This window comes from Myxine glutinosa, chromosome 1, assembly GCF_964187855.1.
Source record: "Myxine glutinosa chromosome 1, kmMyxGlut1.1, whole genome shotgun sequence".
Taxonomy (NCBI): Eukaryota; Metazoa; Chordata; class Myxini; order Myxiniformes; family Myxinidae; genus Myxine; species Myxine glutinosa.
Genome location: NC_136261.1, coordinates 144,961,674 through 144,976,980, shown reverse-complemented (window position 1 = coordinate 144,976,980; position 15,307 = coordinate 144,961,674). Strand labels below are relative to the sequence as shown.

At 42.5% G+C, this 15,307-nt stretch overlaps 1 protein-coding gene across 1 annotated transcript in view; it reads right to left on the bottom strand.

Annotated features, from left to right (window-relative positions):
- Nucleotides 1–15,307, bottom strand: part of SND1 (staphylococcal nuclease and tudor domain containing 1) — a gene marked incomplete in the record, with an annotated part of 904,817 nt that overhangs the window by 801,640 nt on the left and 87,870 nt on the right. The window contains 1 exon segment of the mRNA XM_078777892.1: nt 2,298–2,418. Coding sequence (XP_078634018.1) covers nt 2,298–2,418 — 121 coding nt within the window.

Sequence of the window (15,307 nt, the reverse complement as noted above, 5' to 3'; positions counted from 1 at the left end):
ACTTCAATCACTGCCCAAAGGAGCATGGGGAAGGTGGAGGTACTGCGTGTCGACATCGACTCTTTCAACTTGCATCAATTCACTGCGGTCACACAATCATGTTTTCAACATTCTTGCATTTCTGTTGGTTCACCTGCAGAATCGAAAATAGTCATTTACAAATCCCCCCAAACAACATGCTTCGTTTGACGACTTCTCAGATCTTGATATATCCTGGAAAGATAAACGTGATTGTATGGATTTTAACATCAACGATGATGACCTCCATGATGCACTTCAACAAAAAAAATTCCAATTGGTCGATATTTTAAATCTGCAGCAACACATTCTCCGTCTCACTCAAGTTCAGACGACGGATCTCGCTTTTTGCCGCAATATTGATTCTGCAACTAGCATCGATTTAAAAATAATTGGTTTTTCTCACCAGTCATTGTCATTTAAACCCTTCCTTTGGTGAAATCTTCATGTACATTGAAGCCGATGACATATCGTAACATAAACCCCATTAATATTCATCACCAGCAAAAGATTATCGAATTCAATTGTTTTCTCCCCTGACGATCTTGAACAATTGTTCTCAGTTTATAAGCTGACACCCTCAAAAACACTTAATCAACTTGTGACAACCGTTACTCCCTTCCCTGAAACAAAAGCACTCTGCCTGGTTTACTGGCAATTTTAATTGTCTCAAAATAACATGTTGAAAACTAGAAAGAATACAATAAATCTCAGTCACTTGCTAACTAACTGAATTTCAAAAGAGCCATTGCCCATTACACAAAATCACTTGCTAAAGCTTCCAAAAGCCTTTTATTACCGTACTGAATGAATGCAATTCCTGCAACATGGAGGCTTTGTTCTCATTCACTGATAAACTCTTAGGTAGGCCAAAAGTACTTCAGGGGCAGAGGGGGTGTGGACAAACACAATGTGGAAAAGGAGGAATAATGCAAAAAGTACTACCAATCGCTCGGAGAGGAAAATAATGGGAATGAACCAGCCCGTGTATAATGGAGATTGTGGATATGCATTCAGAGTGCACATGAGGTAATGATGAGCAGAACATTTGAAAGCCTGAAGCGAGAACAAGAAAATAGACAACGCTTGCGATTCCACAACCGGGAGAATAAGGGGATGAATAAGGTGGGCAACCAGTCGAGAGACTTGAAGATTTCAAGCTGCCCTTAAATATAAGATGACATATATTCAAAATGAACTTACCCAAGCATTTTCAGGGCCTACACTTTCTTTCTCACCATCTAATATTCATTCAGGTTTTGAAAACCTCGCATTTGACAGTCAAGATGCAGTCGAAGCCATCATCCGGAACCGAAGACGTCTTTACTCGATCCAGTTCCATAATCTTTGATCGTTGCCTTACTTTGCGTTCCGTCTCCATGCACAACAAAATGTCAATTACTCCATTGCATTATCGACAATGCCATCCTCATTTTAAAAATCCATAAAAACCATCATTTTGACCTTTGCTGCCTTTGCTGCTGGCTTTGATAACTTTGATAACTTTGCTGCTGGGATTTTGATAACTTTGATAACTTGAAAAATTTCAACCTTGTATTTCAAAGATTTGAGAACATGTAACTGCCAATACTTCCTGGAATGCCTGCACCAGCCTTCCCTTTTAGCACCCTTCCAGTATGGTGTCAAAAGGCTGGTAGAGCTGAGAATGCCTACTTTCATGTCACAAATCAAAGTGAACCAAGGACAGCTACAATCATAATACTTTGACATGTCAGCCGATGTTGACACGGATGACTGCAATATATTACTTGACAATCTTCATTCCTGTTTTAGCATGTCTGAACCTGCTCTTGAATCGTTTTAAAATATATATTTTGCAAATTGGTACATCTTGTGTAAGCACCGCAGTCTCTTCCACAATGGACGGAATCAACAGGAGGTTGATCAAATTATGCCAACCACTGTGGCAAGCTTACGTTTCAGGTGATAAGCGTTCAAAGCAAAGGAGGGGGACAGGATCGGGACGAAGGTTAATATAGGATACAAGTGATTTTGAGGTGCATGCATCACAGGCATGTCAGGGTGCACACGCCTGACTCATTTTGACACCTCAGAAAAGAGGTTCATGTGGTTCAGGAGTTAAAAGTCAAGCAGACTGGGAATGGGAGAAAAAGGCAAATGATGAAGGAAAAAAACAAGTAATGAAAAAATGGGGAAAGAAAAGACCATAAATAATAACGAAACATCATCTCTTCTCCACCCATCCCATTTCTTTATTTTAGCTTCTTGTTCTTCAACTACCAAATGGCAAATCATACCTTTGCCCAAAAAGAGGATGCCATATTCACGACCACTTGGTGCCCGATGCTCTATCACGAAACAGACCTCTTTCCCAATTAGTTTCCTCCTCAGGAACTCTCGGGCAGGAAATGCCCAAGGCTGCAAGGGAATGCAATGAGGAAAAAGCATAACAACACATGGTTAAATAACTTCTTTGAAGACCATTAAAATCTCTTTCAAAATAATCCAATGCCTTTTGCTTCTTCTCATTGCATTTGCACAAAAAAAAAAAATCAGAACTGAAATAAACTTGAAACTGCATAAATAAATTGGCCAGACATGTCCCCTCTGTGATTTAATAGCTGACATCTTGTTGTTTTATTATTTTCAAAAATACTTGCACATAATTTGTTGCTTTTGTAATCTCCTGGTCTTTCCTTTTGTAACATTTTACAAAAAATGATTTGTTAACAACAACTGGAATTTGAATATGTTAAAGATGTGAGGATCAATAATTTAAAGAAAAAGATGAAGAAGAAAAATAAATGCATGCTCCTTCGCTCAGAATTCAATTTGGGAAAAATGAAAAGTTTCTATCAACCTCAAGACATGATGGAGGCATCAAGAGCAAAATTAGCCGTGAGATCAAGAATAATGTCACCTTGGAGAAGTTAGATCAAGAATAATGTCACCTTGAAGAAGTTAGATCAAGAATAACATCACCTTGAAGAAGTTAGATGAAGAATAACATCACCTTGAAGAAGTTAGATCAAGAATAATGTCACCTTGAAGAAGTTAGATCAAGAATAATGTCACCTTGAAGAAGTTGAGGCAACTAGGTGGTACCATGAAACACAAACATTTCATTATCTGTTAAACTTAAGAGTGTATGAAGCCTATATCAGACCAGTATTGATGTATGGAAGCAAAACGTGGGCAATGCAGATCGATGATGTAAAAAAGAATGGAAAGATGACAAATGAGAATGATACGTTGGATTAATGCATGGTCTCTGAAAGAAAATACAGTAATTCTGAGCTAACAAATCAGCAAGGGATTTAAAGTCAATACCAGTGAAGTGGAACCCAAGAAGTGAAGACTTTGTTGGTTTGGTCATGTGCAAAAGTCAGAAGATGAAGCTGTAAAGAAGGAAATAAATTCATGTATTTCTCTCATCTCCCCTTCCTGTTGAGGCTGGAGTTCCCCAAGGCAGTATTCTGGGCCCTGTGCTTTTTCTGGTCTTCATCAATGATCTCTCCAACTCTCTGGAAAATCCTATCACTTTGCTGATGGACGCCACTCTCTGCCGCTCCATTCCTCGTCCCACAGATCGGCAGTCTGCAGCCTCCTCACTCTCTGCAGACCTGGACAAAATCAGACTGGTCAAACAAGTGGAACATGTCTTTCGATCCTGACAAATCTCACACTCTTACTATGTCTTTCCGAAAAGACCCTCCCAAAAAACCTCCCATCTACTTTCTCAACAATCCTCTCCAAGAAGTTCTGTCGCTCAAGCTTTTGGGTCTCACTATCTGCCATGATCTTTCTTGGGAAAACCACATTTCCAAGCTGGCCTCCAAAGCCAGTCGCCGACTGGGCATCCTCCGTCGTGCAAAGTCCTTCATTGGCACACCTGAGCTCCTCACCACATACAAGGCTTTCATCCACAGCTCAATGGAATACAGTTCCCCCCTCTGCTCCTGCCTCACACCTAGCTCGGCTTCACGCTGTTGAAACCAAAGCTTTCAGAATCATTGGAATCTACTGCGATGAAGCTATCTCCAAGGGCCTTTCACTCACTCACCGCAGGCGGGCAGGTGGTCTTTCTGTCTTCTACCGACTCCTCTCCGGCCTTGCTCCCCCAGCTCTCTCTGTGCTTTGTCCCACAAATATTCCTACAGGTCGCACAAGATCCGCCAGCAACCCTCTGATGGTTAAACTGCCGAAATCTAGGCTCTCTGCGCACCTTCACTCTTTCATTCCCCTTTTCTCCCGCCTCTGGAACAAACTCCCACACTCCCTTCAATCCCACTCCTCCCTCCAGGTCTTTAAAACAGCTGTTTATCACCATCTCTTATCTTCCCCCATCCAAAACCTTGATCTTTTCTACCCCCGCTAATTCACCCCAGATCTACTTTGTTTGAAATTCCAACTTCTTTCCTGGAAGTCCTTGCAGTGTCCATATGTTTTATAACTCTCCCACCCTCCATTACCATGCCTCCCCCCCCCTCCCCTCCAAAGCCCTCTCCCTCCCACAGATCTCTCGATGTCCCTGCTCTCCAATGTTGTGTTTGCGTCCTTCCCCCTCTCTCCCCATCTTGTCTACCGCTCCCCATGTTATACGTTTTATGTGTTGGTTTGTCTTTCTGTGTGATTAATGTGAGCTCTTTCACGAGCCTCGATCCTGTATACAAAAATATATACAGTATATATTTATTTAAAAATAAAAATATAAAAATATAAAACCCGTCCTGAAGCTGCGTCCGCGTCTTATCCAATCTCCCGACTATTCATTTAATACAAATGAGATGCCCTGCTCGTACTGTGGAGTTTCTAATATTTCTCACAGTTATATATATATATATATTGTTATGTCTGGGGGTAAACCAATATCTAGAGCCAGACAGATCTGTGTAGTTAGGTATTCGTCTGTCGCGGTAAGGAATCTGCCCTGTAATAAAGTTTCATGTGTAGGCGTTTTGTCGGTTGAGAGTATACCTGTGAACATACCAGGATGTTTGAGTGATAAATAGAGTAGGGATTAAAAGATAACGCCCCTGTGTGTCCACACCTGGTAGCCAAACCTTTGTCCCTTATGGCAATGCACACCTGCAGACACGTAGTTTGGTTCCTCGCGCAACATTAAATAATTCCCTTCCCTGACATGACTTTGGAAGACAGACAGGCAAGGAGGGGGCCGGCTCGGGGCGCCACCGCATGGACTGCGGCCAGCTGCACCTACGAGCTATGATCACGCTACACGCTACGTGCTATACCACGCCCAGGAGGGCTGTGATCGGTTGGCGCGAATGGACGCGGAAGGCGCGAAGCGGGTCGACAAAGGGCGGGAAGTTACGAGGCTCTGGTTGGGTGCCGCGTCGAGGCTGACGTAACAGCCAGAGGTTATAAAAAGAGCGCACGGAACTCTGCGTGCAGATTCCTGGCCCTGGCAGTCCCGGTGCGATCTCGATTGGAGAGAGTCCTGTCCCTGGTTGAGTAGGCTCACAGTCTTGGCCCTGGTTGAGTTGGCTTGAGAGTTGGCTTATCGATCGTGTGTGAAGATCGACCTCGTGGTGCTTGGAGCGGTGCTTGTGCGGGAGCGAGGCTCGGTGCTGTGAACGGGCCTAGCGACGCATGCGAGGCGGGCGGAGGATTCCTCCACGCCGGAGATTGAAGATGACAAGACAGATAACACCGAGCTCCGCACTCCCAATTACAAAACGGATGTGTTATTTTGGTTGTTCACTCCCCCCATCTGTATTTGATGTCAGTGTGTGGGATCCCAAACCTAGGAACTTTATATAATATCGCGTTTTCCTGTCCCTACATTTCTTTGCAATAAACCCTTGTATTATTTTCCATTCCCTGTCAAACCTGTGCCCGTGTCGAGTTAATTTCCCCTACAGGATCGGAGTGTCCGTTGGAGTTCGATCGCCGTCCACAGTTAAGCGCTTACGCAGCTTACCTTTTCCTTCTTCCTCCCACGCGATTATAGTAAAATCCGTATTGGTTGTTGCCTCCGAATAAATCCTCTCAGGAATATCCGCGGTCTCTGGTGTTAACCGGACACACACACAGACACACACACACACACACACACAGACACACACACACACACACACACACACACACACACACACACACACACACACACACACACACACACACACACACACACGGCATTTAATATGGAATTATTTTTTTTCCTTGAATCGGGTTTACTTTCTGAACTCAGTATATCAATCTGGTGAGTTTCTTTTACCCTTCGGTGATGTCTTTGTTGAAAGAACCATGTCACTGATTGTCTTTCGCAGCAAGAAGTCAATAACAGGATTATATCACAGGTGGCGTGACAAAAGGTAGGGACAGGTACATTTGACGATTGGCTTCACAATCGGGTATATAAGGGTTGTTGCGTTCTGTATTAGTGGAAAACAACTGCTGCACATCTACAAAAGTTATTGCCGCTTCCTCTGGAGATGGTCCGTCAACTTGACAATGCTGTTTGTCATGGAGTGGCGGCTTTACGAAATTCTGGCATGAAACAGCATGCTATTGCTCGGCAGTATGGCATCCCTCAAGGTCAGGTGTCAAAGATCCTGAAACGAAATGCTCAGAGGGGTGTCCCTACTCCAATACCGAGGCCAAGACGTCCCCGCAGAACCACAAGGAGAGATGATCGCCAGCTGCACCGGTTAGTCTGCAATGGCCGTACCAAGTCAGCTAATCGGCTTAGGGCTGAGTGGCAGCAACTGACAAATGTGCCTGTATCCAGAAGGCTAGTCAACCAACGACTGGTTCAAGCAGGCTATCGTGCCAGGCGTCCCCTGAGAAAGCCACGCCTGACCAGACAACACAGCCAGCGCCGATTGCAGTTGGCCAGAGAGCACCGTCAATGGCAGCCAGGACACTGGAATCATGTGAACTTCAGTGACGAGTCTAGATTTCTGGTCTATCGTGAAGATGGCCGTGTCCGAGTGCGCAGACAAGTGCATGAAGCCCACAACGAAGATTGTATCGTGCCAAGAGTCCAAGCTGGAGGTGGTGGGGTGACCGTTTGGGCTGCTTTTCATGCAGGGGGCAAAACTGACCTGGTTGTTCTGAATGGAAACCTGAACCAGTTCAAGTACAGGGTCATTCTGGAAGAAACATTGCTTCCATTTGCTCGTGCAGCCTGTCGAGGAAACTTTGTCTTCCAAGATGACAATGCACGGCCTCATCGTGCTCGCATGATCCAACACTTTCTTGCTGACCGTGGTGGAGAGCATATGGAGTGGCCTGCCATGTCCCCGGATATGAATCCGATAGAGACCTTGTGGGCAGAATTAACGCGTCGAATCGACAACTTGGACCAGCAGCCTACATCTGTGCATGAATTGCAGCAGACTATTGTCACTGCATGGCAAGCGATTCCTGTCCAAACCTTGGCAAATCTCGTGAACAGCATGCCTCGATGTGTACGTGCTCTCCTGAATGCTCGTGGGGGTTACTCGAAGTACTGAACTGTAATTTTACTGTCCGTAATCCCAGTCATAATTTAGCTTTTGTTTTTGTTGAAAAAAAATTTGGCTACTGTGCAAAATAAAGAGATACTTCTGGAAAACGTACAGAAGTTTAACACAGTACTGTCCGTGAATTGAGTTCGATATCAGTTTACATCACTTTCAAGGATCAATTTATTTGCTTCGAAATGTCAAATGTGGTTTTTGTTTCTTTTAAAGGTCACATTAACAAAATCTAGAATAATTTCAACATAATTCCAATGAACTTTTGGTTCTAAGTCATCTTGAAAAGTAAGTTCACCCCCACAAAAAAAATATTCCATATTAAATGCCAAGTCTGTAGACAGTTATAAGAAACGCCTACTTGAGGTTGTTTCTGCCAAAGGGGGCAATACCACCTATTAGAGCCAAGGGTGTACTTACTTTTTCCACATGCAAAATTTGCATTTATGTTTGTTTGAATTATACAATTGACTACAAAATGTAAATGTTTCATGATATTTGTTATATTATATCACCTTTATCTATCAATATTGTTGAAATGAAGAAAAAATAGCTGTATGTTGAAATATGTTGAAAAAGTCAAAACTTTACATGGGGTGTACTTACTTTTTCACGTGAATGTATACTTTGTCCACTGTAATTCCCTCATCCATCCAATCAGAAACTGCTTCATCGAACTCTGAAAAATTTGTTCGACAAGTCTTACCTTTTGTAAATCCATGCTGACTGCCTTTAATTTGTTTGTTATCCTACGCTCGAGAAGCGAACAGCCGGGTTAAGCGATCGGTTGTGTGCGTACGTGTGGCGTACGTACGTCTGCATTTTTTTAAATGAATTTTCTCGGCAACTGTTGGTCCGATTGACCCAAAATTTTCACCATGGGGGTGCCTCCACCTGTATAATTTTTTCATTCATAATTGTGACGTCATAGGTCACATGGAACAGACACAATATTGAAAAAACGTTGCACCTCTATCTCTGAAACCACTACATGGAAAAAAATTAAACATGGCTCATTGTCAGGTACTCCCCATGGGGAATAAGTGTTGCTCAGGATGACGCCCGTGGTGCCTTAATTATGACATCATAACTTGACAGGGACAATGCTTAGTCTGATTAGTTTGAAATTTCCTCCGCATGATCCATGCAACAATTATATTAAATAATGTAAATTTATGATGTCATCGTTCACGTGGTCTGGCAGCCATATTGGATTTTAAAAAACCCCTTCAAAAACAGAAGAGGTGGCTCGCACCAAGTTGACTACATGGGATAAGTATTCTATGAATACCATCTCGTTTATTTAAATGGTTCCTCATCTGGTCGTTAACTAACATCTCCAAAACTTCGTCAACACCCCACTAAACCTGCCATCTCAAACACACATTGTAAACTTTGTAATATTACAGGCAAACTGTCGTTTAACACAAGGAAATGCACAACAAAACCCAGATGAGCGAGGTTAACGACCTTCATCTGATCGTTAACTAACATCTCCTACAGTACTTATCTGGTCCCAGAGCTTGATCTACTATTAGATTTCCTGGCTGTTCCTTTACTTACGCCATTTCGACCTGGATCTTCTGTAAAAGCCCTTCCTCACCTCCTTGGTAGATACTCTCATCTATTGGTAATTCTCCTGTCTGTTCTTGTGTAAATGTTAAAAGAAAATAACTGTTTAATAAACCTGCCATCTCACTTTCCTCACCAATCACTCTGTGTGTTATTCCTTAATGGGTCCACACTTGTCTTGACCCATTATATACTTAAAGAATGCCTTGATGTGATTTTATGCCGAATATTATTTGCCACATCCTTCTCGTACTCTCTTTTGGCCGGCAGCTATTTTCTTAACTTTGCTCTGATTACACCTTAAGCAAAAAAGCATTTTGATTAAACTTGTGGGGTCATCAGAAACGGGTTCCATCACACTTAGGAAATTGGCTTATTAATCTATTAAACAGGCAAATCGGGTCGCGCTGACAAGCCTCGACGTGTATCGCCGACGGACCTCTCCGGAAATTCCACCACTGCCATTGCGTTTAATAACGCCAATTCATGCAAAGTTAACCAGGCGGACATAGAGATTTTCTCATCCCCATCCCACTGGGCGGCATGTCAGTGGTTGAAGACTGTGCAACCGTAACAATACCAAACCATTTAGGAATACAACTCATCAGGCAAAGATGCACATTCCAGTGCAATTCAGCATTGCTCTCTTCCATGTATTTGTGCCCCAGCTTCCCATCTTTCATGCCATGTGACATGAAGGAGAGCAAAGCCCTGCACATTATTGCCATAACAAGTCAATATGCTACTCAGTAATCAAAACATGTCGGTCTTAAACAGCAGACACCTCAGCAGATGTCTTCCACCATCTCAAATCTTCTTGCACCCCTGTCCCTTTCAAACCCTTGCCCCTTCCCTTCCAGTGTGCAAACATTCCTCCAACAATTCTTCATCAACACTCCCAAATCGAATCTTTCTGCACATTGGCACCATTTTTCTCCAAACCTGTGTAACCGTCTCCCTACATCTGTGCAATCTACTCTTCTCCCCAAAATTTATTGGCGACACACCACCATCCTTTATCTTCCATCATTCCCTGTGAGCTCTTCTGCCATTGCTAGCCAACCCCATTCACCTTTCTCCCAGAATGGCCTTCGACAGGCTCCTGTCATCTGCAGTCCGTGTGCCCCCAAGCCCCCCAATGTCAGTACAACACCCCACTATTATTTATCATTTCGCTTTTCCACAACTCGCTTGCACATTTATTTAAAAACAGCTTTTTCAAAATCCAAGTTTATACATTATATGGACAGTCGCCATCTGAGCAGGGCAATTCCAATGTTATAAAAAGTAGAAATTGGATGAAACACTCTCAAAAATTGATTTATTACTTTCTACATTCCATCCAAAGCAATCTTACAATGGTTTTGCCTTCATAGATTATTTGTATACATGTATGGTGAGAATTCAATGAAAAAAGTTGCTTTTTAGTTATCTTTCAATGTGAAATGAAAAATTCAATATATATATTTTAAGCTGATACAACTTAACAGTGATATAAAAAAATTCACATAAAAACAAAACAATTCCTGCTTAGAAGGTCATGCAATTTCCATGGTCCGCTGGACTTTATTTCTCACAAAAACATGCTTGGAGAAAATCGTATAGGACTTTTCAATTGGGTCTCAAATAAAAGCAGCATTCTTCTTAAAAGTGATACGAACTTTTAGATTTTAAACAACGAATATCAAACTATTGCAAAAAAAAAGAGTTGTGTAACATAGTTATTATGAAAGAGTTGCTTATAAACACTTCTACATACAAGGTAGCACATTGGCAGAAGTGGAAATGTCTCGATAGACATAGAAACATCATGAATGAATAAACTAATGTACTCTTTCTTATAGGGAAGATTTCATCATACTACACTGAAAAGGATGACACACATTGTAACCTTTGCAATATTAAAGGCAAACTGTTATTTAACACAAGGAAATGCACAAGGAAACCCAGACAAAAAGTCAAACAGCTCGTAAAATCTGTCATCTCCACATTCACAACACAGACATAACACAATCCTCTTACCCTTTTTTATTTCATATTGTTGTGAATTTTGGGGTAGGGGGATGTATAGAGTTAGGTAGATCTGCATAGGTATCAAGCTCTGGTTGTCGTGAAGAAGAAAAACCATCTCTATGTAAATAAGTAGAGGACCTGTCCAGCACGTATGTCGGATTAAGTGTATATTTGTGGTCATACAAGGATGGCTTTGTGATAAATAGAATAAGGATTAAGCTAATTCCCCTGTATGTCAAACCTGTGATCATCCATGTGTCCCATATGGCAATGCACCATAGACATTAGTTTGGCCCATTAGCGCACACACTACTTAAATCCCCCCTCCACCACAATAACCATAAAGCTCACCGGAAGCCAGTTCGGGGCACTGCCGATGCAGCCACAGCCAGCCTCATCACCAGCTGGCATAGCAACACACATCGAGCAAGCCAGGCAATAGACACGCCCAGAAGGACTCGTGATTGGTCAAGGCAGGGGCAAGAAGCTGGCCACTGATTGGCCAAGGGAGGGGCAAGAAGCTTCCCGCAGATTGGTGGAAGGAAGGTAGAAGAAAGCGGCAGACTGATTGGCCACCGATGAATGGCATGAGAGAGAGAAGTGACGCGGCCATTGGTGGGGATTTGAGCCTGTGATGTTGAGAGAGACAGAGAGACAGAGAGACAGAGAGACAGAGAGACAGAGAGAGACAGAGAGAGACAGAGAGAGACAGAGAGCGAGAGCGAAAGCGAGAGCGAGAGCGAGAGCGATGACATGAAGAGGGATTGACAAAAAGTGAAGGAGACTGACATTTTCTCTCTCTCGTCCCTGCTCGTTGCAATAGCCAGTGGTGCCTGGACCTCGTTCATTCTTGCCCTCATGCCTTCCTTCACCCTCGACCCTCTCTCCTTTCTGACCCGAACGTGGAGTGCATCGCAGTTCCGTGCCGAATCCGGGAGGACATTGCACGCACGGCTGAGGAGGCGGGTTTCACGCCGCTCGCTCGCTTGGCACGAGGGGCCTTGTCGAGACCTCGTGAACGGGGGCGCGTCGAGGCCTTGATCCCGCTGACCGGAGCCGCGTCGGACGACCGCACTCAAAGCTTGACAATCCCTGACACACTCCATATCGAGCTAAGCCAGCACCAACATGCACACGATGCGTTTTCTTTCATATCCTCCCCATCTGGACATGTTCGAAGTCTGTATATAGGAGCGCTCATGAGGGGTTTTAGATATCGTCGCGTTCTTTGTTCACGGGGGCCGGCAATAAAGCCGTGTTTATTTTTGTACATAAATTCCGTTTTTGGTTTGATTTATTAATTTGCAGGGTTGAAGACTGGGTGCAGATCGCGTCAGGTAAAGCTCCCGCTTCTTCTTCCTCTCCCTTCCTCCACGCATATGTAGTGAAGTCCGCATTCGATCGTCGCCTTCATTAACACTCGAATTTCCATCCGTGATTTCCCGGTCTTCACCGAGGGGAATCACACGACAATATAATAAAGTCGACATTTTTATTTTTCTTTGGGATAAAGTTAACAATTAAAACACTAACTAGAAAGCATCTCAAAATGCAAATCCCATCCGAGTTCACTTTGTATTCAGACTTCTGTATGCTAAACATGATGACAACAGCAAAAAAAAATACAAAATAATTGACGATTTTAGGTGACCTTGACATTTTGACCTCAAAAGCAATATGTTTCAGTGATCCAACATGCTAACCCCGCTAACTAAGGCTAACCCCCGCTCTAGCAGGGAAAATGGCCTTAAAATGCATGTTGTGTTGTGTTGTTGATCCAACATGCAAACCATGCTCAAATTTCAAGTCAATCAGATGAAAATGGACAATTCCATTCAATCTTGACCTTTTGATTAAAAAACAAACAAAATAAATGGCTTCTGCCTTTTGATTTGTGAACCAATTCAGTGACCCAATGTGAAATTATTAAAATTTCAGGTCAATTTTATTAAAATTTACGATTTTGGGTGACATTGATCTTTGACTTTTTGACCAAATTATTAATCCACAACCTTTTGACCACATTATCATAAAAGGTTTGTTCAAAATTTCAGCTCAAAAGCTCAAATAAAAAAAAATTACAGTCCAGAAAGAGACGCACATGCACGCACAGAAGTGATTGCAAAACCCCATCACGCGCTATTGCAGGGCATGGGCTTATTGTAAAAGTATTAATTTTTTTTAATGATACCTGCAAAATAATTGGAGACCTCAAGCCTACCAACATCATAACTGGCCTACCATATGCTGCCTACCATTCATGCCAAAATCCGTTCCCCTCAATGCCCATTGTCTAAATTCATAATTGCAGTACCAGATTTAGCCTCAACTCTGCTATCTGCGGAATATTTATTTCAGGTGTATGCAGTTCCCATCGTTAATCACTTGCGGTTACGTCTGGGGTATGTGTATGTATGTATGTATGTATGTATGTATGTGTGTGTGTGTGTGTGTGTGTGTGTGTGTGTGTGTGTGTGTGTGTGTGTGTGTGTGTGTGTGTGTGTGTGTGTGTGTGTGTGTGTGTGTGTGTGTGTGTGTGTATATATATATATGTATGTATGTATATATACATACATATATGTATACATATATATATATATATATATATATATATATATACATACACATACATACATACATACATATATATATACATATATATATATATACATATATATATATATATATATATATATATATATATATATATATATATATATATATATAAGCTTGGCTCAGCTCGCTGCGCTCACCTCACCAAGCGTCGTTACTGAGGAACGGGCTTATTTTAGCTGAGAATAATGACTATACCTGAGTTGCTGTGTTGTCATGATTTACACCAATCGTAATACAAACAATCATTTTGCACAAATGTATTTGTTGCGTTTGTGATATTACATTTTTATAAGCAATTTAGGTTGAGATTTAGGTTGTATGTTTTTTTTTCAAGAAGGAATCCCTCAGCACATACATAGGGGAGGGGTAGGTGCAGACTGGAAATTTGGGACGATTACACCTCACCACACATAATTGAAAAACACCTCGGGACTATATGTGCATACCACCAAGTAATCCAAAACACCGCACCACAAAGTAATTTAAAACACCTCATTACCAAGTAATTTAAAACACCTCACCACCAAGTAATTTAAAACACCTCACCACCACGTAATTCAAAACACCTCACCACCACATAATTCAAAACACCTCACCGCCACATAATTTAAAACACCTCACCACCACATAATTTAAAACACCTCACCACCACATAATTAAAAACACCTCACCACCACATAATTAAAAACACTTCACCACCACGTCATTTAAAAACACCTCACCACCACATAATTCAAAATACCTCACCACCACGTCAACAAAAGTTTGAGGGAGTAGTTAAGTGACAACACAGACACTGCCCAGATGTGTAGATATATAGATAAATGACTGTACCCGAGTTGCCGTTTTGTCATGGTTTACACCAATCATAATTCAAACAATTAATTTGACATACACATACATATATATACACACATATACAGCTGTTTTATGGTGGTGAACAGCTGTTTTAAAGACTTGGAGGGTGGAGTGTGATTGAAGAGAGTGAGCGAGTTTGTTCCAGAGGCGGGAGAAAAGAGGAATGAAGGAGTGAAGGTGAGCAGAGAGTCTTGATTTTGGCAGTTTAACCATAAGAGGGTTACAGGCATATCTTGTGCGACCTGTAGGAATATTTGCGGGACAGAGCCCAGAGAGAGCTGGGGGGGCAAGGCCAGAGAGGAGTCGGTAGAAGATGGAAAGACCACCAACCTGCCTGCGGTGAGTGAGTGAGAGGCCCTTGGAGTTAGCTTCATCGCGGGAGATTCCAATGATTCTGAATGCTTTGGTTTCAACAGCGTGAAGGCGAGCTAGGTGTGAGGCAGGAGCACCAGCCCAGAGGGGAGAGCAGTATTCCATTGAGCTGCGGATGAAAGCCTTGTATGTGGTGAGGAGCTCAGGTGTGCCAAGGAAGGACTTCGCACGACGGAGGATGCCCAGTCGGCGACTGGCTTTGGAGGCCAGATTTGAAATGTGGTTTTCCCAGGAAAGATCATGGCAGATAGTGAGACCCAAAAGCTTGAGTGACAGAACTTCTTGGAGAGGATTATTCAGAAGGTGGATGGGAGGGTTGTCCAGTCGGTCTTTTCGGAGAGACATCGTAAGAGCGTGAGATTTGTCAGGATTGAAAGACATGTTCCACTTGT